This window comes from Phyllostomus discolor, chromosome 4 (genome assembly GCF_004126475.2).
Source record: "Phyllostomus discolor isolate MPI-MPIP mPhyDis1 chromosome 4, mPhyDis1.pri.v3, whole genome shotgun sequence".
In the NCBI taxonomy this organism is placed as follows: domain Eukaryota; kingdom Metazoa; phylum Chordata; class Mammalia; order Chiroptera; family Phyllostomidae; genus Phyllostomus; species Phyllostomus discolor.
In genome coordinates this window covers 192,886,790-192,914,269 of record NC_040906.2, presented here as the reverse complement: position 1 = coordinate 192,914,269, position 27,480 = coordinate 192,886,790, and the positions used below count along the sequence as shown (strand labels likewise).

The window sequence follows — 27,480 nt, the reverse complement described above, 5'->3', positions numbered from 1 at the left end:
GCCCATTTTCATCTCAGACGAGTTAATGTTCTTGATCACTCCATTGTAAACCTTTCCTCTACTGGCTCCCAAGTAATTCCCCAGTCTCTTTCGTGAGGAGTCCATAGTCTGTAAACTTCTTACATTCAGTGACTGTACATCAAGGGTCAAAAGCCTTTGATCCAGTGGGACAGAATGTAAAGTGAGGACACAGTGGCTCTCACAGATGCCACCTCCCCTCCCAAATGAACGTGCTTCTTATGACACATGATAACGGAAATATCTCGGTCTCAAGGGAAAAAAAATCAGCCCAGCAAATGCCATAGAACCCGTGATACCACCCTGCCCCTGCAGAACAAGGAATCACATTTCAAAATATGGGCTTTCCTCTCTGTTCATCGCACACTATTGATCAGCTTTGTCTCAGCATTACTCTCCGTAACCTGTCCATAAGGACACCTAGTGCAGTTCTAGGTGCAGAAGTGGCAAAGAGACACAAACCCTGGGACAGAGCAATGTGGACTGCGGCTATGGTCACAGACTTGTTTGCTAAAAGAACATGCATATCAACTATAGAACTTACAAGAAGAAACAGTCACACGAAAAAAGAAAAGCTTAGATATTGCTAAAACTGCCCTGATATATTTCACACACACTGTGAGATAAATATTTTATTGTTATTCCAGGAAAAGCTTTTAAAGGAATACATAAGCCAGCAATTATGGGGAAGGGATGTCTCCCTCTCAGAGCTGGGAGGAAGGTCGGCTTTTGCCTGCTAAGGACAGGGTGGACAGAATCTCCCTGGCACGCTGGCCAGACATCACAAGGGCCACAGTCCCAGGCAGCAACTCTTTCTTATTTGTTAACAGGAAATGCACACAATTATTTCCTATGCAGCCTTCTGTGTGATTTGAATAAATCAGAGGCACGGAGCTAATGGGTACCTACAGTTGTGTTTCTGCCTAACCGGAGTCCAAACTCCTGCAGGCAGGGGGCCTAGCTTCTTGGTAACACATGGCCCAGTCATTAGGGCTGGTGGCCAGCTCTACACTGCTAGCCTCTGATAACCAGGCCCCAGCTCATTTCTGATTGGCAAATTTAAGCAGATGTTCAACATCATTATCTCGTTTCAATTAAATGTGTAAAATTGCAGTATTCCAAGTTAATTGGGTGTCTTGGTAAAATGTTGAAGGTATTTCGAGCTTCATGTTTTCTTTTTTTTTTTCTCTCTTTCCTTTGGATACTTACCAGTACTATCTCAAATGCCTTCCTATAGTTGATACAAGGGATTGAAGTATGTGTGCGTACGTGTGTGTGTGATGGATGCTCACATTTCCCTGCTGTAAGAGAGGCTGCTTACAGCATCAAAAAGTTACCATGAAAAGTAATCACTGACAGCCAATTAACTATTAAGAGAAAATTGTTATTTTGGAAATATTCAAATAATGCAATTTAAAAGCCTGTTATTCTACTCAAATGTATACATCCCTACGTTTGGTATTTCACCTAAAATTTGACATGAGATAGATATTGCTGCTTCAAAAGCTACCCGACACAGTGCACAGATATTCTTACACATATTGGAAGCAGAGGTGTTTTATTAAAAGCATCAATATAAGTACAAATTATGAAAGCACTTATCCCCCTAAGCTACAGTAAGCCAAAGAATAAATCCTAACCCTTAGCACTTTTTAAACCTACAAAAGAGCTAATAGAGTAGCTTCATTCCTTTTCTCAAATGGCCTTTAAATAAACCCATGAGCCGGTTAAGAAAGGTACTTACTTGAATTAAAGTGAGAATTCTGCCAGGACCTTAGTATAACTAATTGTGGGTGTCAGAAGTTTTAAATGAAGCTAAATTAGGGATTTTTGTTTATTTGTTTATTTATTTTCACTGACCCTACTGCTGTAATTAGAGAAGCTTTGGGCTGATCTTGAAATTGTGCCTTGTCATGGCACATCATACCTGCATGCTCTTGCGACAAGCCCTAAGGGCATATTTTTCAATGACCAAAGATGCAGAGTATAATGCACAGACATCAGTCCAGCCTCCCTTCTCCTACCCCCCCCCCACCATTGTACTTGTTTTCTTTCACCACCTGACATTTTCACCCCCAACACGGCACTGTTCTAATTTATGTCGATGTCCTCACTGCCAAAGACAAAATGACTGTAGTCACAGAGTTTGGTTCCTGGGGGCTTATTTCATAAAAGAATGCACAACGCTCTGCCTTCAGAATCTCTGTCTGCCTGTGCTACCTGAACCGAGGGCTGGGACAGCCACATTTCACAAACAAGCGTGTTTTCCTGCACACGGGTGGTCTCATTGTGTGGGGTGGGTTGTAAAGGACGCAGCCTCTTTGCAGAGCTAACCATGTCTCCAGGCTGAAGGGCATCTCTCTCTAACATTGCGACCAGCGGAGCGACGGAACTAATGAGTTGCCAGAGACGGAGAATCCATAACACGTTTGGGAGAATTCTGCATTTAGCGTCCCTATCACCAAAGTGGGGAGTAATCCCAGTGTGGATGCTCTAAAAGCGCAATACAGCAAAGAAAAAAAAAGTGCTGCATGGGAAGTAATTTTTTGCTAATCATTTAGTTGGCATTAGAATACTGCCACAGTCATGTACCTCTAGCTGTCAAGTAAAGATATTAAAAACAAATACATTTTTAAAAGGTACCCAATTGGCCACTAATGTCCCGAAATACCCTGAAAATAAAAATATCAGAGAATATTGAGACATTTTCTACCTGCCATCCTAACACGAAGACTAAGCCTCAGACACAAGAATCCATCTGCTCTTACACAGTTCATATTGTAACGCTGAAAAAAAAATTTTTGTTCTGTTCGCTAACTCCATCTATTTTTTGCCACCTCTTAGTAAGTTGTTTCATTAACTATATGAATTTTCACCCACTGCTCTGAGCACAGAAGGATCCAACAGCACACCTCCTGCAGCCTAAATAAAATAACAGTGTGGTCTTCAAAAAGGTGACTGTGGAATTAGAATCTGCGTTCCCAGTTCCTGAACTTCAAAGCGAATGCCGCCCGCCCTGTGCACAATGCAGCAGGGTTAGCACGGTACATGTCTCCCGGTCCTGGACACTTCAGGGCAGAACAAGACCAGCACACAGACAAACATTCTGCAGGGAAGGATGCAGACAGCAAATGAGCCAAGAGGGTGGGGAGAATTCATGCCTGCTTCACCTACCGGCATTGTCCATGTCTCAGGAGTGGCGAGGCGGCTCTGTAGCCTGGCAGCCGGGAAGCCGGCTCTCCTCCTGGCTAACGAAGCACCCTGCCCTTCTGCCGATTATCAGTCCTTGTGGGCACACACAGCATACTTCATGCACTGTCTGCAAGAGACACCGCCAGGAAATTTATATCTCCAAGGATGACAAACAGCCATTAGCTCCATTACAGGCTGATTAAGAGAGACCGAGCCTATCAAGTGGATACTTGAATCCACAGGGGTTTTCACCTCTGTTCTAAGCGAAGGAGGAAAAAAAAAATCACTGCAACGTGGAGTGTATTGCACATTTCAGGAGAGAAGTGCACATGCTATGCAGCACACAGTGCTGTTCCCAGAGATGCCAGAGCAAACACGAGCAGGAGGAGGCAGAGATAATTAAAAGGTAGAAAGGAATTTTGAAAAATACAACCAACTATCCTTTCCTGGGCTGGTCTAAATGTGGTGCAGCCTTTATCACGGATATCACTGAATACCTGGGCAACTTTTTCATTTAAAAGTTTAAAGTTTTTTAAAAAAAAATAATTTAATAGATATGTTTATTGATTCCAGAGAGAGAGAGAGAGAGAGAGAGAAACATCAATGTGAAAGAAACATCGATTGGTTGCCTCCTGTATATGCCCCAACCAGGGACCGAACCTGGAACCAGGCATATGCCCTGACCTGAAATTGAACTGTGACATTTTGGTTTATGGGACAACATTTCAACCGACTGAACCGAACTGGCTGGGGCTGACGTTTTCTTATAGCTGCTATTGTTATTGTTGTTGGGGGTGAGCAATGAATCGCAGATAAAGCATTTTAAAATAAGGCCATCTTCAATATTTCTGCTCTAAGGATATGCTAAGAAGCTGAGTCCTGTCATTCCATTTTTAGTGTTTTCATCATGACTAGTGTTTGTGTTTCCGGTCAGAATCTCTGCCTGCCTCGCCTAGCAGAGAAATTCAGAGGAACCTCACCAAATGTCACTCATAATACATGGCATAATGATCACAAGATGTCAAGGGACTCCAGCGCATGTGACAATCTGCAGCCAGCTCAGTAACAGAAATCTGAGGATCAAGAAAAACGCACTTACTAACCCAGGAACACCCATCTCTCTTCTGTTCTTTGGTTTGGCTGTGGAAGGGTGACCCTCCCGGATACCTGCAACTGCTCACAGGGTCCCAGCCCAAGGATGGGCAGATGCTCACTAACTTGTATGTCGCATCCTGTGGCTGCTGTGATATTAGAACGTGGGGACAGCACAACTGCATTTTCTCAGATGTGGTAAAAAAAAAATCACAATGGCTTCATTTGACCTATGATACAGTGAGTCCATAGTACAGTAGATTCTACAGGTTTTAACTTGGGCAAGTTTTTAAAAAACACTTCTCAGTGTGATGGCTCTTCCAGGCTTGCTGAATTTGAAACACTACTCATTTATTTAGCATTTCTTTGTGCCACTGGCATTTCTAGTGACAAACCACTTGCAAACTTTTTATAACCCAGTCTTCCATTTCAATAGCTTATAATATTTTTCTTTGTTTTTAATGTAACTTCAGGTTTACCTAGAGATTTGGGGTTTCCCTACTATTTAAGCAGAATACTTCACTTACAAAATAGGTACAAGTGCAGAAATACTTTCGACACAGAAAAGTTGAATTTCTCAGTGATTTTGCCCTGAGATTTTTATTCCCATTATTTTAATCCTGTCACACTATCACTCTATTAATTTCAAAAAAAATCTCCATTGGTTTTTAAAAATGCCTGAATCCACCCTGGCTGGCATAGTTCAGTGGATTGAGCGCGGGCTGGGAACCAAAGTATCGCAGGTTCGATTCCCAGCCAGGGCACATGCCAGGGTTGCAGGCCACGGCCCCCAGCAACTGTGCATTCATGTTTCTCTCTCTCTCTCTCTCTCTCTCTCTCTCTCTTTCCCCCTCCCTTCCCTCTCTAAAAATAAATAAATAAATCTTTTAAAAAAAATGCCTGAATCCTATAAGACTGAGATCGCTGTGGTCTCCACACCTCAGCATCTCACCTCCTCGTCCTGCCTGAGACCGCCAACCACTCAGTCCATCACCAGAAGAAAATCTAGGGCAAACTAACTTTTTTTAAAAAGAGAAGAGCTAGGGAAATACAAAATATAAAAGACAGAGAGGAAATACTTCATGCAGCCTGCGGTTCTGGAAAGGAGTAGCTAGGAAGCATCATCTGTTGGCAGGGCCTGTTGACAATAGGAATATACTTCCACTGGCTGCACACGCAGTTCAAAATGTGGCTTTTAAATATTTTCATTAATGCAGTCAGTTCCCAAATTACAAATGGGCTGTGGTCCAAACATTGGTTTTGCTGGACATTTGAAAAACACTTTTCCTCATAAATCCTGACTGGCTCCCAAGGACAGATCTTCAAACACTGCTTTAACTCATGATGTGACGTATGCAAGAGTCACAGTGTCACACACAATTCCAAATTCCAGAAAGCTCTGAAAATAGCAAGGTGGGCTTTTTAGAGGTTTTTTCTTTTTTCAGTTTGGCTCTAAAATGCATCTGTGTCACAGCCTGAGTGGAACTGATGTGAGGCTAATTAAAATCTTTACTTATCCCATTTAGGATGAATAACCACATTCTGCTACAGAAATTTCGATGTTATCGGTTATGGAAACCTGTTCAGACCCTGCTGGGGTGAAATGTAATATATAGCGTAGGCATTATCTATTCCTTTCAAAAATACAAAAATTCTGAATTCAGCAACATGCCACTCGACCCCACCGTTTTCAGATGACGGACTACGGCCCTTCAGTACAATTTTGCCATTTAAAAGGGTAGAAAGTAATCCTTTCTAGCGTTTTGCCACAGGATCCCTTCCTTAGTTAGGAACCCACTCTCTCCCTCTCCCACCTGCTAAGCACCCAAGACTCTCTAACGACCAATAATGGAAGACACAAACAAGGGATGAGCAACATGGACAGAAGTCTAAAAATAAAGAAACGGATACTGGTGTCAATTAGGGACCGAGGTGCATAAAAACCACATAGATTGCCAAGGGCACATCTGCTTTCTCTCTCCCTGCATTGCCGCCGGCACCCCCCACCCACACTGTCCCCACCTGGCACCAGGAGCAGGCCGCACGACAGTGAAAAAACCCAGTGAGTGGAGCATGCTTCAGCTCCAGGGAGAATCCACCCCTCCCCTGACTTGGTTCACAATGAATATTAATACAATTAATACGCTGTCGCTGGGGAATGCCAGAATACAAAATGTCCACCAGGCCCTTTCTGATTGTCCCACAGAAGCTGTATGGCACGGTAGAGGCATCAGTGAACCTCACGTTCAACCTCATGTTTTAACTATGAGGTTAGTTCCTATTTTTATTAAGTCTCCCACACTCTTCAGCTTTCTTAGAATCAGGACTCATCTGCTTGAGGCCAGTGGTGGCTGGGAGCACATGCATGCCACACCTCCTCAGTGCTGTGCCACCCACAGAAAGGAGGCCATCCCCTGTCACTGTCGGGTTTTCAACGGGTGGCTTGTCTGAGGTTGGCTGTGAGGTGTTTGTGACTCTGGGTCTGACCAGCGGAGGTTGAAAGGGCAAGGCTACCAGGGGCATCCAGCACCACCTTCAAATGCATCACCGAGCCCCTGTTGATACATAACCTGGCTGCAATCACATCTTGTCCCAAAGATAACCTGGCCACGATCGCATCTCTCTCTAAAGAACTTTATTGGCATCTCTCTCTCTCTTTCTCAATTTCAAAGAAGAGAATGTCACTAGCTTCTTAGAAAAGTTCTTATTTCACATTATTTCTTAACTTTTCTATGACAAAAGTTATCTGGATTTTGGGGACACAGGGAAGAGCTGGGGGCTGTTGGCAATCACGCCCTGTCTTTTTTGACCTAAATCTGAGCCCAGGTAGACCAAGAGTCACTCAGATGGATGCCATGGAGAACAAGAGGCAGAAACACTTTTCCAAGAGGTGTAGCAACTCCAGGATCATAGGCTAAAAATAGAATGGTTTGGCTTTGGGGGGACCAACGGGGATCCTTCTCTACAAAACTAGACTCAGTCCCTTAGAATGAAAGAATTAAGAGAAGCAATTGCCCGCATGGTCACATTGCCTGGCCCAGCAGGTCTCCTCTTGGAGACCCAGATCAGCCCATCAGACCTTCTCTCTTTCTGATTCCTAAGAGAAATCAAGTGCCAGAATACCGGCTACCATTTAGGAAGTAGTCAAGCTCACTCCCAGTTCCCTTGGGAACAGATTCTACTGGAAATCTGTTCTGGAAAGATTTGGCCACTGCCTTTACAAGAACAGCAATCAGATACACATAGTTTCAATGAGCGAAGTGCTTGGATTTATAACTCTCTTAAGTACTAAACCAAATCCCTGAACTATTAAAAATAAAAAAGTTCACAGGAGAAAGTTTTGCAACAGAGAGTTTATTTCCTGGAAAAAACTGGGCAAAAAAAAACAAATCAACCAATTACCCATTTAACTCGCATTCTATTATCTGGATTTTAGGACAATAGTTGCGTGACATGACGCTGTTTCTGATTATTCCTAACTATTTTTCTTCCACGATTTCTCTTCCAGGGTCATGGAGGAGGAGGGGTCTCCTGAATTACTCATTCAAGTTTGCTTCTTTTCCTTTGTACGCAGGCCTTATAGTGTCTTCTCTTCACACAGGCTGAAACAGCATCTTAAAGCAGAGGCCGTGAAACGTTTCAGGATCCTCGGAGCTTGGCCTGGTATCTGGACCTTGAGGAGGCTGTGGCCATTAGCCAGTCTCCTGGCATGTCTGGACTTTTGGTCAAGGTGGTTTGGGGAGGCCTTGCTTGGACACCGCCCTTGTGCTCCAAACACACAGTGACCATAGATAAACTACTACATAGGTAAGTCCCAGCTGGGCTGGAGAAGCTAGAAGACGACCTCCACGAAGGAACGGAGGCTCTCCCCGGCCCCTTCCAGACTCCTGGTTCTATCAAGAAAGGGTGCAATGTTTTAGTTATCTAGACAGCGTGGGTAAGTGGAAAGGTTTAGGCTGGGTCTTAAGGAGCTGTTCCCACAGGCTGGCAAGGCCCACGCTACTTTGCAGCCAAAAATAGTTCCTTCACAGGATATCTTGGTGGTTTTCACCAGACAAGGTATCCTGGGCTCTGAGTGACTTAAATTTAAGAGGCTGAACATTAACTAATTTAGTAGCAAGATGGCTCCTACCTTGGAAAATACCTTATCAATTATAAATTGATTCCCTCTGCTACAGTAAACAGTCCATGAAAGCAGGGACCCAGTCAGTCTTCATATGTCTGAGAAGACTACTAAGTGCTCAGCAGTTGTGTTTAGAATGATACCTCACCACCTAAGTGGTGCATCGATAAAGAAACAAACACCGTGGTGCAGGCAAAGGCCCATTCTTGATTTCAGCCATTGCACCAACTGGAGAACCCCATCATGCCTGTACAGGACTGGTCACCTTTTCATTCATTCTTCAATTTCCACCTGATCTCCTTAAAAAGGCCAAAGAAAATTTTGTGTCCTCCTATGCAAGTACACTCTGCCATCTATTAGTAAACAATGGCTAAGTACAAATACTTGCTGAGCCATCAGATCAACTAGAGAAATGATTCTGTGTCACCATTCTGTTTGTATCTTCTTATCCAGGCATGCGTTGAAGAAAGAAGTGGAGGCTACCTCAGTTTTTCACATTGACCCAGAATACTGAGAGAAGCATGCTCAGTACACAAAAGGTAACCAACACGCACTTGGCTGATTTAACTGGGAACTAAGTTTTCAGCCTTTTCTCACTAAAACCATTGTTCTAAGGAAGGGACGGAGAAGATCGAACCTATTAATCAGGGAGCAATCTCATGCACTGACTACTCACCTTACTAAACTTGGCACAAGTAACAGGGAGCATCAACACAAGCCACCTAAATGTCTCTAGATGGACTTGTCAGGGCCCCAGCAAACGTCTAGCTACGGTCTTTGAGGAATGTAAGGCTGAGTGATTCCTCCATAACAACTGTGGGCAAGTTCCCGGGAGCTGTGGGGTAAAAAATGAGATAAAACATTTGTCTCTGAAACGAGGAGCAGAACAAGGAACGACACTGGGCACCAGTCAGGGTTTACCCAGGCTCTGACGAAGCGCAGGGAAATGGGCCACGATTGGGGGGGCGGGTTCTGGCAGTTGCTCCCAGAGAAGTCGTCAGCCCTCCTCTGACTGCCTTCCAGCCCTGACTCACCGTTCCTCTTTCAGCTCGCCTTTCCCATTGTCTTTCATCTGCACACACTGCTTGTGGTAACTATAATAAAATACAGGCCCACAAATTTGGTGGCTTATAACAACCTAAATTTATTCTTACTGTTCTGGAGGTCAGAAGTCTAAAATGAGTCTCGAGGGGCTAAAGTCACGATGTCAGCAGAGCTAACTCCTTCTGGAGGCTCCCGGGGAGAGTCCACTCTTTGTCTCTTCTGACTTCTGGAAGCAGCCGGCAGCCCTTGGCTTACGGCCATATCACTCCACCTTCTATTTCTGCTGTGACATTGCTTTTTCTTCTTCTGATCTCCTTGCCTCTCTCTTATAAGGACCCATGTGATTACACTGAGCTAAAAAGAACAATCCAGGATACGCTGCCCAACTCAAGACCCTTAACTTGATTGATTCTATCAAGTCCCCCTGTCCCACGTAACGCAATTTATTGACAAGTGCTGGAGATTAGGATGTGGTGGCCATTATTCAGCCTACCTCATTATCATCTGAACAAACTACATGTCCTTGTGCAAGTCGTCTTAATCAAAGTCCGCTCTCGCTGGGAACTGTTGAGACAGCCAAGGCCCCCTTGCTGCCCCCTGGGTGCGCCTGAGGTTGGGTAATAGGTAGAAAATGTGGTAAGTGGTGGGAGGGGTGTCAAAAGGGGCACCAGCAGTGGGATCTGCTCAGGTAATGAAAGAGTACTTACCAGGAGAAAAGAGTGGGGGAGTTATAAAGAAGAAAGAGCTTGGGACCTCCTAAGAATCTAACTCCGCAAGACTCAGGAAGCTGGGTCCAGGATGTCCCTGAGGCTATCACGAGGAGTGTTGAGGTCAATGCTGGATGCGGAGTTTGAAAACCTTTTAGCAAGTGCACAGCCGAAACTGTGTGTTATGTGAGGGAGAATGGGAGAATCAAATCCCCCAAACCCTGTGTCACTGGCTCCGCATCAGCAAACACAGACAGCAGAACAAAAACCCAAGAGTTGGAACTCGGCAGAGACGACACACACAGTACGTCTTATTCTGACCTTGCATGCCTGCGCTGCTGCGTGGATTATAGGGAGTAGGGATTCCACTTTACATTTAGGAAGATCTACAGGTAGGGGATGCTATTCACCTCGAGTAAAAGAAATCATATTTAACTACATTAAGTGGTTAATTTAATGAAAATGCATGAAGACTTCAGCACTTTCCTGGAGGCCAGCATTATGCTTCCGAGGTTCAAGGAGAAAAAGCCAAGCCACTGAAGAACCCTTGACCTCCACAGCATTCCGTAAAGGAGGGAACCGCTATCAGCTCGTAAGTGCATTTCTCTCATCCCTCGGAGGCTAGAGCGAGGAACTGCCTTCCTGGAGGGCATTCCTCTTCCTCCCTGACAATGGGCTTTCCTGAGATACAAACCAACGTGCTCTTCCACCATGTGGAGAGGACACAGGAAAACCAAACACGAGGGGCAGGAAGAAAGGTCCAGAGTGTACGGCAGAGTGGTGTGGCCTTCACACTGACACTGGGTTGTGGGGAGGGGGGGTTGTGAAAGTGAAGGAAGAAAGAAGGCAGGAGTGGGAGCAACTCCCACAGCAATGGGATGTGGTGGCTCAGGACCAAGAAGGACAGAAAGCCCGTGGGCCATCCGAGTGAGTTCACAGGACTCACAGCAAGCCCGCAGCGTTGGGTGCTGTGACTCTTAGAGAGAGATCTGGTAACTCTACAGCCCTTCACTTGTTGAAAACCTACTATCTTGTCCACTCAAACATTTGCTATAAATGTGCATTACTGATACGCTGATACAACTCGACGAAGATGACATACACAGTACGTCTTATTCTGACCCTGCATGTCTGCACTGGTGCATCGATGGTAGGGAGTAGGGATTTCACTTAGGAAGACCTACAGGTAGGGGATGCTATTCATCTTCAGTAAAAGGAATCATACTTAGCCATTCATTGAAAATCCATGAAGACTTCACTACAAACTTAAAGAAGGCCGTCTCTTTGCTGGCGAAGCCCAGCCAGAGGGGAACCTCTACCACAGAATAACCACCACGGGGCAAACCTTCCCAGAAAGCACAATCGGCCCAGTGCATCGCCCTCAGCTTGGGAAATGGCACGTACGCTAAAACAACAGAGTATCAAGACTGAGAAGTGACAAGGAGTTCAGTGATGTGTTTTGCTGGGGACAGGGCAAATATTTTCCACGGTCAATTTTGCAGGAGCGATGACCAGGATTCAATGACTATTTGCATAGTGCTATAAAAGACCTGCCATCCATTTGAGATAGTTACATTAAATCACTTAAGTGTGATGGTTAGTAAACTGTGTTAACTTTATATAATCTCTGCAGACTGGATTCTCAAATAGGCTCTTATTCTTTACAGAACTATTTTAAGAGCCCCCGGTAGCTCTTGCTTACATAAGAACCAATTCGGACCACGGGAGAACTCACAAGGAGTCTGACAGATTCTCCCTCCTAGTCAGTCCACCTATAACCCACCTACTCCGAGACAGGAAGGGAGCAGGAAAAGGGTGCAGAATTAACATGAAAATAGTAACATCAGCCTGCCAATGAATCACCAGTGTGTTTATCTTTAGAGGGCTAAATTAAGTCGAACATTCTGGCAACACTCTTCTTCTTTATTCTAACAGCATTCTTTCTCTCTTCAAAAAAACAGCAACAAAACAAACTCTGGTCCTCTTCATGGGGGCCTTCGCTGGGGACTGGAATTAAGGGAGGGTGCTCTTCCCTTAAAATTTGGACATTTTAAAGTTACAATATAAAATGTAAACATCAAAATAAAATACACAGCATGGAACCTGCAGTTAGCATCAGTTCATCAGAGCGTCCTGCAGCGTCTGCTTTGGGCACAGCTTACAGCTTGCGCTGTGAAAGGCTGAATTAAAAATATGTTAGCTCATCAGTCATTTGAGTCTGGAAACATTTAAATAATTAAGCTCCAAACCCAGTCAGCAACACAGAATGCTTGTGACCCTGGAGACGTCCTGGGCCTTGCCTGCTCTGCTCCACAGATCAAAAAAACTCCCCCAGAGCCAAGTAACAGTGGCACAAAACCCTCCACTTAGTTCCATGCAGAATGAAGCTCGAGTATCAGAAGTTTATCGCCTGTGCGCCTTGCTTTGCCTAGTTAACCTTCAGCACAGCATCTGACATAGTTACCTTAGTTCATGTATATTTCAGTGGCCATTATCTAATTATCCCTATTAATGGGGAACACTATTCCTTGTCCATCTATATTTTCCATCAAATGCGTCACACCTTCTAACGGTTTCTGAATCTGTTCTTACTACCAGAATCTAAAACAGACTTGCTTCTAAAGCCCCGTTTGAAAAGGTAACGGGAAAGGACTGACGTTAGAAGCCGTGTGTTATTCATGAAGTCATTATGCAATGGTCTTCATTTCAGAGCATCTTCCCTAGGCTGATGTGTTTGCAAAGAAGCTCTGCTAAAGAGAGCTCATGGGGAAGAAGAGAGCCCCAACGATGTCAGACGTCCCACAGACCCGACTCACCCCACCCACAGCCTGGTTAATGAGAGCTAAGCGGGGCCAAGTCCTCTGTCCTGGCTCCGGCACAGTCTCTGGGCACAGAGGCGGAGCCAAGCCCCGCCCACCCAGAAGCGCAGGCCACTGGCTCCACGCCAGCAGATGGCAAGCTCTAGAGGATGTAGAGCTTGGCCAGCTGGGTCTAGCCAAGGCCAACGCTCAGGCAGAAGCCGGGGCTTACCCCCTGGACCATGACCAAGTCAAGGGCTTTTCCTATCTCAGGTCCTGGGAGGCAGCAGCGACACCCTGTCTTCATTTAGATGACAATTAGTGGTATTCAGTCTATGCCAACTCCTGAGTATTGTTTCCAAATTCCATCGGAATGTTTTCATTGGTCCTAAACGCGAGTGGTTAACCTTGAATGGCTTTTCAAATGAACGGCTGTCACACACACACACACACACACACACACACACATTTTACCAGTTCACTCCATCACCACTCACTGGGCACCATGCAGGCAGGGCATCGAGCAGGCTGGTGGGGGCTTTACAGCAGACAGGCCACAGCTACGAGGAGCCACCGTGGCGCGGAGAGGTCAGCCGAGTGCCAGAGTGCCGAGGGAAGTCCACGACCCGTACGTCCAAACATTTAGAAGTTATAATGTCAAGCTAACAGACTGTTAGTTAACATATGTTCTATCCTCCAACCTTAACAAATATACCTTCATAATGACCTGGAACACGGCCACGCTGAGAGCTGGCTTCTGGCTCTCGCGCCACACTCATATCCACATGTGTGCGTTCTGTCAACACTCCCGACACACAGCCATCCCCGGGGGACCCCTGTGGTCCAGGGCCACGAATACCAGCACCACAGACTGCCCCCACTCTCATAAAGACAGGGCTAGGGCACCAGCCCATGTGGGCCCTGGAGGTGGGCTGAGGGCTGTTTGGGCCAGGAATTCCGGGATCCCAGGTGCCCGAGGCCCGAGACGTGGCCGAGGAGTGTGGCTGGGCTTTGGCAGCACGTTCCCCGCCCCATGACTGCTGGAGCCAGAGTGTCAGGGCAGCACCATCATCCTGGGGTGCCCTCGTCCACACCAGAGTCCCCTGAGAAGTCCTCAATCTCATCTGACCTTCGCTGGCCTTAAGCCAGGGGCCCACGGACGTCACCACTATGTCCTGCCTCCTTCAGGAACCTACAGCCGCCTCAGGTTGGTGGCTCCAGGTGCCACACTCACGCTGCCCTTGGTTGGGTGCATGGAAACATCCCGCTGCGCTCACATCCCTTGGACGGGGGAGAAGCCGCCTCGGAGCCCCGGCCTCCCCAGCTCCTTCTCCGCTCCTGTGCCACCCGGTGGGGCAGGGCCTCGCAGACACGCCCAGGCAGTTAGTCTAGAACACCACGCAGGTGATTCTTTTTCTTTCTCAACGTGTTTGACCCAGGGTCACTCCGGAGTGTCCTAAATGTATCTGGGTCCACCTGCCTCCGGGATGACCCTCCAGCAATTCTTTCCAGTCTGTTATCCCCTGCCAGGCCTAGGCTTTTGGAACTCAACAACCAGGAGTTGGCTTCCCTGTCCTCTGCATCCTGCTCTGTCCCCATTTCCCACGTTAGTGAACGCAGGAGGCCCCAGCTGTCCGGGCTGACGGAGACATCGCAAGGACCAGAGAATTACAGAGGGAAAAAAAAATCTGTTAATATTTAAAAATGTTGTCTCAAAAACTTCCATAAAATATGGCAAGAAATGCTGTCCTTCGTATACAGATATAATTAACACTGACTGTCAGTGGGATATAAATGTAGAGTTTTCTGCCAGTGGGTGTGGACTTGCTCCATTTGGTCGGTGGTCTCAGCCAGTCCACGTAGTGACAAGCACGTGCACTGGCAAGATGGCCATCTGGGCTTGAGGGACAGGATGAGGCCGCACAACAGCAGCAATTAATCCACCCACACAGGGACTCCAGCATCGACCGTTCTTGGGAACTGAATTTCTCCACCACAGCAACCTCCGCTGGTGAGACACAAAGCTTCTTCCTGCTTAGATCTTCAGCTACAACATGCGACACAGCTTGTTTCCGTTACTAAATAAATAAATAAAAATACACCCCATTCAAAAGTTGAACTCCTGGAGGGATATTTAAACCTCAACGGTTCACTGAATGGCCTTCTCTTGGTGGTGTTGCCTCCCTTTCTCTGTAACAACACCCACTTGCAATCACCAATGCCTATTGACTGTGCAATCCAGAAAACTGCAATTAGCTTTCTAGCACCGATTTCATACAAAGGCACATAAATAACACGGGGGAGGTGAAATGCTATGTTCTCCTTGATTAGTGTCTTAAAATAACAGATGTGAGCAGCCGCATGCTGGGAGACATTTGCTCCAGAAGCACATTTAAAGTTGGAGATTGGCATTCTCCTCCGACAATTCAACCCGAGGGACCTGAGCGGAAACTATGTTTTTGTGAATGCGGATCCTTGGGCCTCACAGGGGTGAGTTCCTCAGAGGCACCTGCAACACGCTGCGAGTTCCGGTCTATTCCCAAAGACAGTGAAGGGACCACGGTAACATCCATAGGTTTTAATGAATGGAAGACCACCCAAAATTCCAGTGCTCGTGTAAATTAGACATATTTTCAAATCAGTACATTTCCTTTCACCACTAAGTACCGGCAAAGTAATCTGTTTTAAACTGTTGCCATGAATTTTAATTGCTGAGCACGGAGTTTCGGTGACTACAATAAACTCAACCTGGGCATGATTACTGGGGTTTTAATACATTGTTGGGGTAGGCTACAAACGTTTGTCTAAGAATTGTTCATCATTCTTATGAGTGAGATTTGCCTGTCATTTCCCCTTCTGGCTGTAGACTGAGCCGGGATGGATCTCATCATGTTCTATAACATAAAATAGTCCGTGTAATGTTAGTGTTATGGGCTGAATCGTGTTTCATAGGCTGAAGTTCTAACCCCCAGTACAGCCAACTATGATTGCATTTGGAGACTGTACTTTTGAAGAAGTGATTAAGTTCAAATGAGGGGCCTTTTGGGGACACCCTAATCCAGTCTGGCTGGTGTTCTAACAAAAGCGGTAACTTGCGCACCCACGGAGACACCCTAGACAGAGAGGAAAGACCGTGCGAGGACACAGTAGGAAGGCAGCCACCTGCAAGCCAAGGTGAGAGGCCTTGGGAGAAACGGAACCTGCCAACACCCTTGATCTTGGACTTCTAGCTTCCAGAAGCGAGAGAAAATAAATTTCTGTTGTTGAAGTCATCCAATCTGTGGTATTTTGTGATAGCAGCCCTAGCAAACTAATATAATTAGAATGACTTGTTTCTTAAAGGCTGAGTTGAACTCACTAGCAACATCTTTTGGGTCTGGTGAAATATTTTGATCAATGATTCAAATTAGTTAATAATTACGGGACTTAGTGAATTTCTATTTCTTCTTGGGCCAGTTTTGGTTAAGTTACATTTTTTAGGAGCGTACATTTAATCTGTTTTCAAGGTGACAGAAATCAAATTGTTCATAATATACTCTTGCTATCTTTCAATCCCTAGAACCTCTATGGAGCTGTTCCCTTTCCATTTCTAACGCTGTTTATTTCTTCCCTCTCCTGTGCACATATCCGGCGGTGTCATTTCCATTAGTGTGTTCATAGAACCAACTTCCGGCTTTATTGATCCTCATATATTTGTTTTCTCTTTCACTAATTCTTACATGTATCTTTATTTCCTTCCTTGGCTTTCTCTGGGTTTATCACACAAAAGTCCTCCTCTGAGGACTGGCATTTGAGACATCTAGCGTAAACGAATGGTTTTCAAACTCTACTCTGCAAGATTCTATGAAGGTTACTCAGAGATAACCTGACTGCCACTGAGCCAGCTCGGCTGTTCAAATTAAAGCAGCTCAACTTTTATCAGTTTTCCATGCAGGACTTCATAAAGTTTGGGGATAAACTGGTTGCATTTTCTAAATGAGAAAATGTTTTTGAAGATTAGAAGATTACAGTGAGCACTGTTTCTCCCATATTATGTAATTTTAGTACTTAGAGACACACATATTTCTATTGACAATGTAGTGAGTTACTAGGTACCAATTTCTAGCTGGGAAAATTGCTCCACATTTGTCAATGCCAGAACCCTTCTAATTTGGGATCCTGTAATTCTATCTACACTTATAAGATCAATGATATTAAGAATAAAAGGATTTACAAGATCTTTCACTGCCAGTAATATTTAGAATTTGTGCTGAGTTGCTGAGTTGGAGTAAAAAAATTAGTATTGCACTAATGTTTTTACTCCAAATAACCCTTCAAGTAGAGTTTCTATGGGGCAGATGAAAGAAGAGGGTTTCTTAATTTCACTACAACTTTCTTGTTTTCAAATGTTTCACTGGCTTGTTGAATATCTCCATGAAAAAGTATCCCAGCTTTTTGTAAACAGACTCCAGACTTAATCTTTTAATTTAATCTTGCATGAATTGCTAACAGGCTTTTGTATAATTATTCTATTAGAGACCACAACCATAGACCATTTCATGTTACTGAGAGATGAATTGAGAATAACATCAGATCTTTTTTTTTTTTTAGTGTAAAACTTTGGATAATATTAATTCATCCAATATACATCTTTGATTCCATGGACAGAAATAATCTTTTTATTCTTGTTTATTCTATTACAGTTGTCCTAGTTTTTCCCCCTTTGCCGTCCTCCATTCTGCCCGACCACCCAACTCCCACAGTCAATCCCCACACCGTTGTCCACGTCCATGGGTCATTCAAACATATTCTTTGACTAGTTCCTTCTTTCCACCATTCCTCCCCTCTTCCCTTCCCTCTGGCAGCTGTTAGTCTGCTCCATGTTTCCATGTCTCTGGTTCTATTTTGCTTGTTAGCAAAATAGATTCCTCTTATAAATGAGATCACATGATATTCGTCTTTCACCACCTGGCTTATTTCACTTAGCATAATACTCTCCAGTTCCATCCATGCTGTTGCAAAGAGTAGGAGCTCCTTCTTCTTTCTCTCTGCTGTGTAGTATTTCATTGTGTAAAAGTACCATAGTTTTTTAATCCATTCATCTACTGATGGGCACTCAGGCCAGGTTTCTAATACTTGGGTATTGTAAATTGTGCTGCTATGAACATTGGGGTGCATAAGTTCTTTCGAATTTGTGTTTCAGGATTCTTAGGGTATGTCCCCAGCAATGGAATCACTGGGTAAAAAGGCACTTTCATTTTTAATTTTTTGAGGAAACTCCATACTGTTTTCCAAAGTGGCTACACCAGTCTGCATTCCCACCAACAGTGCATTAGGGTTCCCTTTTCTTTATATCCTTGTCAGCACTTGTTTGTTGATTTATTAATGATGGCCATTCTAACAGATGTGAGGTGATATCTCATTGTGGTTTTAATTTGCATCTCTCTGATGGCTAGTGATGTTGAGCATTTTTTCATATGTCTATGGGCCCTCTGTGTGTCCTCTTTGGAGAAGTGTCTGTTCAGGTGCTCTGCCCATTTTTCCATTGGGTTGTTTGTCTTCCTGGTGTTGAGTGCGTGAGTTCTTTATATGTTTTGGAGATTAAACCCTCTGGACAGAAATAGTTTATACACTTACCTGTATGATTGGGCATAGATAGTCTGTAAATGTTTCTTTAATGTTTGGATCACATGCATTGTCAAAAACTAAAGTGTGGTTTCTTAGAAAAACCATTAAAAACTGAAATGCTGTAGAACAGGATGGAGTCTTCATTACACCTCTCTCCTTTTTTCATACTTGCAGCTAAGTAATTTGATTTAAAATTTAGAATAATTATCATGTCTTGCCACCATGGCTAATAGATGATTATCTCTCTTCAAGCAGATGCTGTGGATTTCACAAACCAAGATCAGTTAATTAGCTGAAACTGCTCGGTAATTACCATCGGGAACAAAATGACTGGACAATCACCCCAGCACAGTGATTTGGACAATCGTTACCACTGCAGCGCATGGTGCTGAACACCACTGAAGAGGTGCCTTGGAGGAAGACGGATGCAGAGGTGCAGCTCGTGGGGCCTGATGGGCCCACGTCAGGTCTACTCACAGTCAGACAACGCACCGTCGTTTCTCTGAGCTGTGTGGCCCATTCGTACTATTTGCCCTTAAAAGTATCCAACATAAAAACTTCTCTCCCATTTAATATGGTGCAAAACATCTGGGTCTCATCCAAGGACATGATAATGTGTCTTCAAAGTTTGTATTTTGCTTTAAAGAAAAAAGAATCTGTTCCTTCCATGATGCAATGGCAACCCCAGCTTAAAATCCTCTGCTGCTGGGTTTATCCACCACCCCCGGCACTTAAACATGCAGGGCATTAATCCTCTGCCCCAATTCACATTTGAAACAAATTACCTAACAAGTCTCACTCTTCCACGTCATTGTGAGGGGTTTGGGGGACAGTCACTAGCGTAGTTCATTCATCCACATTTGTTCAGCAGCTAGCAGGTGCCTAGCCCGTTAAAAACTGGGGAAGATCCCTGCCTTCACTGGGCTTGCTTTCCAGCCCCGGTGAGTCGTTTCCAGAGCCCAGTACTCCCAAACCACCACCCCGCGTCAGCCTCCTGGATTGTTCCCTATTGTACTCTGCTGGGTAAGGGGCTCTAGCAGCTCTGGTGCTGATCCAATTCCCCATGCCTTACCCTAAGTTAACAGTGAACCTGGTTTCCAGTTTCCGATGTATTGTCCTTGTCCTGCCTGCTTATGTCTGTTTCTACGTGGAACAGAGTTTTGCCTACATTAAATCAATCTTACCCTGAGACTTCAGGTGGGCTCCCAACCCCTTCCTGATGCCCGGAGTCCTGCTCCAAAGGACACCCCTGCTCCCTGACACTGGGTTCCCAGCATCCTGCCCTGCACAGATTCCCTTCCACCGAGTTCCACTGTTGGGAACCGCCCTGCCTGGTTTCAGGAGCCGTAACCCCTGCCAAGGCTAAGGCTGAGGGAGTGACCTTCAGACCATAAGACACTAAGGAGACAAAGCTTATCTCCCTGGCAGAAGTACCGCTTCTGCTCCTTTTACTTCATCCATAACTGGCCCCCAGTGCTTGGTCGGTCAGCCAATGACAGTTAAGACTCCCCAAAGGGAGGAAGAACCTAAGCCAGGCAGGATCATGTGGGAGGCCTCCAGGGAAGGACTTGGGGGGCTGTAGCAAAAAGGGGTGATGGACTCTCACCCCTCGGCTTTGACAAAGCCTGAGTCCTCATTCTGTCTGCAAGATGTTTTCTAATCTCTTGGCTGCCTTACTTCCCCTGCCTGACTTAAGCCTGAAACAATGACAGAGGGTGGTGCAGCCCTGTGCTGGAAAGGGCGGGTTCCCTAGGCGATCAGGCCTAAGAAAGAATATGTAAAATCCTGTGAAACCTGCTTTGTTTAGAATGTTCTCAATTAAATGATAAGGGTCGAAGCAAGAAGTGAGTTTGTTCCTCAAAGTTGTATAGTTCTCTAGCTATCTGACCCTGACTCAAAATTGGCCCTCAGAGTTCTTTGTTATCTATTGTTTGATACTGACTGCCTGACAATGATTAATGAGCTTTATCTGTATTTCTGTGCAAATGAATCCAATAAAAGCCCATTGAGGAACAGGCTCCTGGCCCTTCTCCTTTGAGAGATCCGCCACCTTTCCTCCCCAAGCAGATCATGTCTTGGTAGACTTATTCTCATCTGTGGTGGACAAGGGGCTCTGCGGGCAAAGCTCCTCCACACTCCACCTGCACCAAGGTGCAGGTGGGGTTCCCACCTGGCTGAGCCCCACTCTCAGGCCCTGCAGCCTGTTGAGACTCTTCTACCAGCTGCCCTCAGTGTGTAGGCTTAGCGCTGAATCCTGATCCTGCCCATCCAGCATACCACAGTTGCTGATTAAATATTCCTGTTTCTCCCACCTAAGTTATGACTAGAGAGCCTAGAGAGGTGGGGCTTCCTTCAGCTGGTAAAGACAAACCAGGCTCTCGATGTGCAGAGGAGAATGCCAGCATCTCCCTCTCTGTGGCTCCCAGCCATGCATCCTGCTCTCCCCTGGCACCAGACTCCTAGTCTTTATTGCCTGCCTGTTACTCTGATCTCCAAGAAGGAAATTCTGCCCTCAACTCAGGCACTCCCTCCGACCCCATAGTTACTCCCCCCATGAGAGTGATGACCGGTGTGATCATCCTGAGTCTGACAGCCACTGGGCCAGGTTTTGTAGGTGAAGAGGTCACTGTGCTGATGGACAATGCACATTTGCACATTTCTTACATCATGTAGTAGAAATGGGCCAAGGTTTGTTGAAAAATTACATCAAAACCTATACATCATTTGAACTTCCTGAGGTCTTCCAGGCCAGATGAAACCCCGCCATAGCATCTGCAGGAAAGGCCATCAGGTGGAGCCAGCCTCCACTGGTGCCACGACTAGAGGTAAGGTGGTGCCTTCCTTAAATCACACAGTGCTTGTTCCGCTCTTGACCTTCTTCCCTCCAGAGCTGAGGCTCCTCGGCCTTCCCTTGAAGAAGCAGCTGGGGCCAGTCCTTTCTGTATGCACAGCATGGGGATTCAGCTGTCCAACGCTCTGAGATTACACATCGAGTCACTTGCCCGTTGATCTCAGTTCCCAGCTCGGTCTCCAACTTTCTGTCCCAGCTGCTCATTACTGCTTGGATCCCAAGAGCTGATCCATCTGGACCCCAAGTCTAACAATCGGCCCCTAAGGCCAAATCCCTTTCTTGATCACCTGCCTAATACTGTAATTTTCCCAGAACTGAAAGTTCAATTTTTCAAGCTCCCCACCCAAAAGTTTTACAGCTTTGTCTGGAAGCATATGTACTTAGCAGATGTTAGATGCAAAACAATCACTGATTGATTGATGATTGAAAAAATCCTGGGATACTACAATAGATGCCAGATATCACATCCAGAAGAGAGGCCTACAGTAACCAGAATTCTGACGAGGCTAGAGGTCAGGGGCTGTGCTTATTGATCACTACTCCTTCCCTGCCTGGTACCCAGGGTATACTTAATGAAAATTTGATAAAGGGATGAATTTACAAAGGGCAGCTGAGGCTCTTTCACCCACCGGCAAGCTATGTCCTTGAAGCTGCCTGTCTCCTTGCCTGCCTGTTCGTTCCGAGAGCCTCCTACGCCAGGAATCCCCACTGCTAGCTGTGCCAACCTGCCCAATGCGTGATCACCTCCAGGGAGAAGTATCATCCTGACGGGAGAGAAAACCAACCTTCATGGACCCCCCACTACCTGTCAGTCTCTTCACATGCATGGCTTCCTTTCATCCACATTATATCCTCCTTAAGGTCAAGAAGCATGTCTTTAAAAAATTCGTATTCACAGCATTAGAATGTTTGAGATCTATTAAGGCACATATTCGATAAACACTTGGTGAAGGATGAATTACGTTGTACAGCCAGATGTGAACCTATCACGACGTATGTCAGGCCTCCCTCTTGCCATACGACACACTGCTGCCCAGTCAAGACAGAGTGACTTATAGCTCTGTCGTTGCTCAACTCTATGGCATTCACATTCTATAGTTCTTGTCCTGAGCAAAATACAAACATATCATTGTGTCACTTGGCAACTTTAGGATAAACCTTGGGAGTGTAAACCAATGTTCCACCAAGGTCAGAAGTGAGAAAAGGTTTGTATTCTGTTTGTAGGTGGTGTTTTGCAGATGGCAATGTGAGGAGAGCTGCGAACACACGTTCCTCTCATCCATCTCCGTGTGGTCTGACAGGGGCTCTCGTGATCTCAATCTCTGTTTAGCAAAAAACATGGAAGCTTCTCAACGCATAGAGACAGGAAGATTGCGGAGGAATGCTTTTTATTGCTACTGTGAGTCATGCTGAAATCACTGGCACCTAAGTGGCCCATATTCTGGCTCCTATGGCATAAATAGTTGATACATAATTACATTCAAAGACAAGAACAGAAACACACCAACTCCTAAATCCTGTGAGAAGTTTTCATATCCAAAATAGAAGGATGCAGTACGGTATTCTAATTCCAGAAGGCAGAGGCAGACTGCATGCTTTCAGTGCACCAGAGTTTGAAACCGAAGTCTGCCTGTGCAAACTATTATTTTTACATTTTTATGCTTCAGTTCCTTGTAGACTTTTCTCTCTCAACACAGCTGAATCCTTCAACAAAATCTTGGCAAGGCCACCAATTTCCCCATGCCCTTTCTTCTACCGCTGAATACGTTAGATATTTATTTAAACAGGGTGAGATATTTTTGTTTAGCTAAATCATTTGGCGAGCTGGACACTGCCATACATAACAAGCAGTTTTTTATCTTGCCCTTATCTCTTAGCATTACATTGTAAGCACATTCAGAAGTCACAAAAACTTTATAAATATGAGTAATACTTGATCATTTCTATTATTCACTTATTCATTGCCCAATTCTAGAGTATGAAGATTGTTTCCAAGTTTTTCTTTTACTGTTATAAATAATACTTTGATGACTATCATACACCCATATCTGATCATGCTTTAGTAAAAAGTTGCAGGAATCAAATTGCTAAATCAAATACAAGTTTTTAAGGTTTAAAAAACCTTAACAGTCAAGCTGTGTTCCAGGTACTTGGCCACTGAATCACATCACCTGCCTCCTCTTCTCCTGCTGGTGTATGTTGTCTACAGCTGTAACTTGGAATCTAAGTTTCTGTTACCTTCTTTTCCTTCTGGCTCCCTCCCCTTGAGACTTGTTTCCCAGTGTATTTTGTCATTTTGATCGTGAACTCATGCTCAGTTGAGCATTGTGTGGGAATAGCATGCAGCTCGAGCTGAGGTTCCACCTCCTGAAAGGAGTTGCCGTGGACTGTAGCAGGTGACTCCCGCCCGGAACCACTTGGACTTCTCTGCTTGGTTTGACCCTGACAGACCTAAACCGGTAGCATAAATTCTGGACCCAACCTCCGTGAGGATGGGACTTCAGTCACACATTTTTATGGAAGGCCTTTTTCTATCTACCCCCTAGGAAGAAGCTGGCACATTTCCTTGTGTCCCTGCCATGACAGACCTTCCCTCTCTCTCCCCATGACTGAGGGTGCAGCCCACTGTCCAGGTTTCTGTGTCACACACAGGCATTAAACCCAAGACCCTGCAGCCAGTGCCCAGGATGCTGCCTTGCCGCCTCCGTGACTAATCATAGGGACAAGCGTATCCACTAAAGGGGACTTGGTGGTCAGGCAAACGAGGGGCGAGTGTTCCTGTCATCATCACACCTCTCACCCTTACTTTCCAGGCCAGCTGGAGACACCCCTAGGGCTTATGCCACAGTCCATAGAAGACAGCCTTGTCCTCTGTTCACCAGGAGACTAGCGAACGTCCCCTACAGCCCCAGGATGCTGAGAGAAGTTGGCAGTGGCTGCAGTCCCTGGTTAGCACTCTGGCATCCAGTTGCCTCCCATTCGGACCCTGAGGGATTGCTCTCTTGCTCGCTCTCTCTCTGTTTTTTTTTTTGAAATTTCAACTAGACATTTAAAATGATGAATCTTGTTTCGACTCTGATTTGTAGGCATTCAGTAACGGAAGTGTTTTCCAGGATGCTTGGTCTGCCGTGTGGCCAGAGTGGGCCCACCTGACGTCTTGTGCTCCCCAGAAGTGCTGGCGCCCAGCCCATAGCGTCACCTGCACTCCAAGTCCTCTTGTCACTCGGGGCCACTTCAACATTTACGTGGGGGACCCACCCAACGCCTGAGCACCTCAACTGTTTGAACTGCTCACATTCAGTGACCTTTATCTTCATAGTCTTTCAGCCACCCCCACTGGGGGCCTCGTCCACCACATTAATGGCACCATATTCTACCTTCCCTCCCTTCCTTCCCTCCTTCCTTCCTTCCTTCTCTTCTTCCTTCCTGCCTTCCTTTTTTCCTTCCTTCCTTCCCTTTTCTTTCTTCCTTTCTCTTTCTTTCTTTCTTTCTTTTCTTTCTTTCTTTTTCTTTCTTTCTTAAATCCTCACCCAACAATATGCTTTTTAAAATTGATTTTTAAGAAAAGAAAGGCAGAGGAAGAGAGAGAGACAGAGGGAGAGAGCGAGAGGGAGGGAGGGAAGGGGGAAAGAGGGGGGGGGGGAATATTGGTATGAAAGAGAAACATCAGTTGGTTGCTTCCCGTATGTGCCCCCAACTTAGGACAGAATCCACAACCTAGATTTGTGCCCTGACTGGGAATCGAACCTGCAACTTTTTAGAGTACCAGACAACATTCTAACCAACTGAGCCACCTAGCCAGGACAATGGCACCACCTTTAAAATTTTTTAATTCCATCACGTTACCCTTGGACCACAATCTCTTACATTTCTCATTGTCTTATTCAATGACCTATTTAACATTTCCAGACCTGTGATTTCTCCTGTCTACTTACATATCTATCACCTCCAGTCTTCCCTTTCTTCCCTAGCCAGTTTATAACCTAAGGTCCACACTTGCCTACTCTCCACCCACTGCTCTTGCTCCACTGCCCTTCAGTGGCATCTGCCTGCACAACAACAACAACAACAACACCATTGCGAATCCAGCTGTCTGCCTTTCTCTCACCTTCCTCTGTGCTGCTGGGAAAATCCACACAAACCACATAGATTGAGCCTCTGATAGGCCTGTATCTGGTTGCTTTAAACTGCTTAGCAATTCTTTTAAGTCTCCATAGTTAATTCTCTGTTCTGTGATAGACAATGACCATGTGAGACCTTCTCCAGCAAACTAGGCTCTCTCCACAGCCCGTGACAAAAGGATCCTCCTCCTGCTGCACAGAAGAAATGGAAGCCGTCAGACAACTCCTGCTTTCCAGCCACCAGATTCCAGCCTAACCACACTGTGGTAGACAGCCTTTTAAGATGCTGTCTTTTAAGATGCTCCCTATTGATCCCCACTTCCTGGTAGCCACGCTCCTGTGCAATCCCCTCCCGTTGAGTGTGGGCTGGACCAAGTGACTCCCTCCTAACAGAGTCCAGTGACAGTGCAGGTATCACTTCTGAGATCAGGTTACACAGAGACTGGGACCTGCATCTTACTTGTCCTCTCCTGCTCCCTCTCTGGCTCGCTCTGCCATTGAGCTGCCCTATGGAGAGGCCCACGTGGCAAGAAACTGCGGGTGGCCTGCCGGACAATTGCCAATGAGGAGCTGGGGTCCCCAGTGCAACGGCCCACAGAACTCGGAATCCTGCCGACAGCCTTGGGGGCTGAGTGTGGAAACAAGCACAGGTCTTGACTGCGATCTGTGCGCAAGCAGCTCTGAGCCAGAGGACCCCGCTACAATAGGCCCAGGCTCCTGACCCACGGAAATAACAGATGCCTTGTTTTAAGCAGCTACGTTTGGGGTAATTTATCACACAGCAAATAGATGGCAAATACACACGCCCACTCATCCTTCCTGCCATTCCTCTTGTTGCAGTGGGGTAGGAGCGTGTCCTCCAGTCTAAAGCAGATCCCACTACCAGCAGAGGCGGCCCCTTCCCCTCTCACCCTCCCGGGTCTTACTGTTCTCCACAAACAAGCTCCTCCTCCAAGGTCCTGCCTGGCTCCTGGGCCTCCTGTGCTTTCTCATCCCGCTTGTCCGCTGGTCTTTTTCCTGGTCTGTCTCTGCCCCCAGAATGTAAATAAAGTAAAGACAGGAGCCGTGCTAATCCGGTTCATTATTTCATCCGCATTTCCTACCACCATCCTTTGAACACAGAAGGCCCTTGATAGTAATATGGTAAGTGAATATATCACGAATGGAAGTTAAAAAATTTGTGGAGACAGTCTAATAAAAATTTCTGGTGTTGGTTAGCATTGCCGTATCACCTGTTTTAAACCTGAGATGGAAATGAAATGAAATAATATGGTGATGAAAATGTAGTTAAGAACTATACACATAACAGAGTAACCAGCTGAATTGGTATTTTTGTTGCTATTTTTTACTAAAGAATCACCTACCACTGCCCCCCCGCCCCGCGACCAAATGAAAACATTTTCTTTCCTTCAATCAGGGCCTCCCTTAAGGACTCTTTATGCCAAAAAGAAAAAAAAAAAAAGAAAAAAAGTTAAGGGTGCTTCTTTCCTCTTGGCAGCTGGCCCAGCTTGGCAGGCCGTCCTGTCTCCCAAGGCCTATGTTCTCATGCACTGGAAAACCTCCCCATCCTTACATCTCAGCTTCGCTCAGCCCTTCCCTCCGGGGAAAGCCTGGGGCCAGGTATGTGCTCTCTTGACTTCTGAGCCCTCTCATCTCCCTAAAGAAAGTCAGAGCCAACATGAGTTGAATTAAACTAAATTATCCAAGAAAAGGGGAGATGGAGGATGATGCTTTGCACTGAAAAGGGAGGACAGGGAAACGTGGCTACAACTTTTCTACCCTGGAGCGTGAGGGTGGCGAGTCTAGGGGCCATCTGCAGTAGCCACGGGGCCCACACGTGCCTCCAGTAGTTGGGGAGGGCATGATAGTGACCCCAAAGGGCAGAGAAGGAGGCCCCTTCCCCATCGCGCATGCCCTGCTACCGATG

At 45.8% G+C, this 27,480-nt stretch overlaps 1 protein-coding gene across 7 annotated transcripts in view; it reads right to left on the bottom strand.

The window, feature by feature from the left end:
* The window catches only part of PHACTR2 (phosphatase and actin regulator 2), a 222,349-nt gene that overhangs the window by 154,698 nt on the left and 40,171 nt on the right, over window positions 1-27,480 (bottom strand). Inside the window, exon 1 of one of the 7 annotated variants that reach the window (XM_036024816.1) lies at window positions 3,193-3,432. The exons of the other annotated variants lie outside the window; for them this stretch is intronic. Coding sequence (XP_035880709.1) covers window positions 3,193-3,205 — 13 coding nt within the window. The 5' untranslated portion in view covers window positions 3,206-3,432. Of the gene's footprint in view, window positions 1-3,192; window positions 3,433-27,480 lie in introns of those variants that run through there. 7 annotated transcript variants of the gene reach the window in all.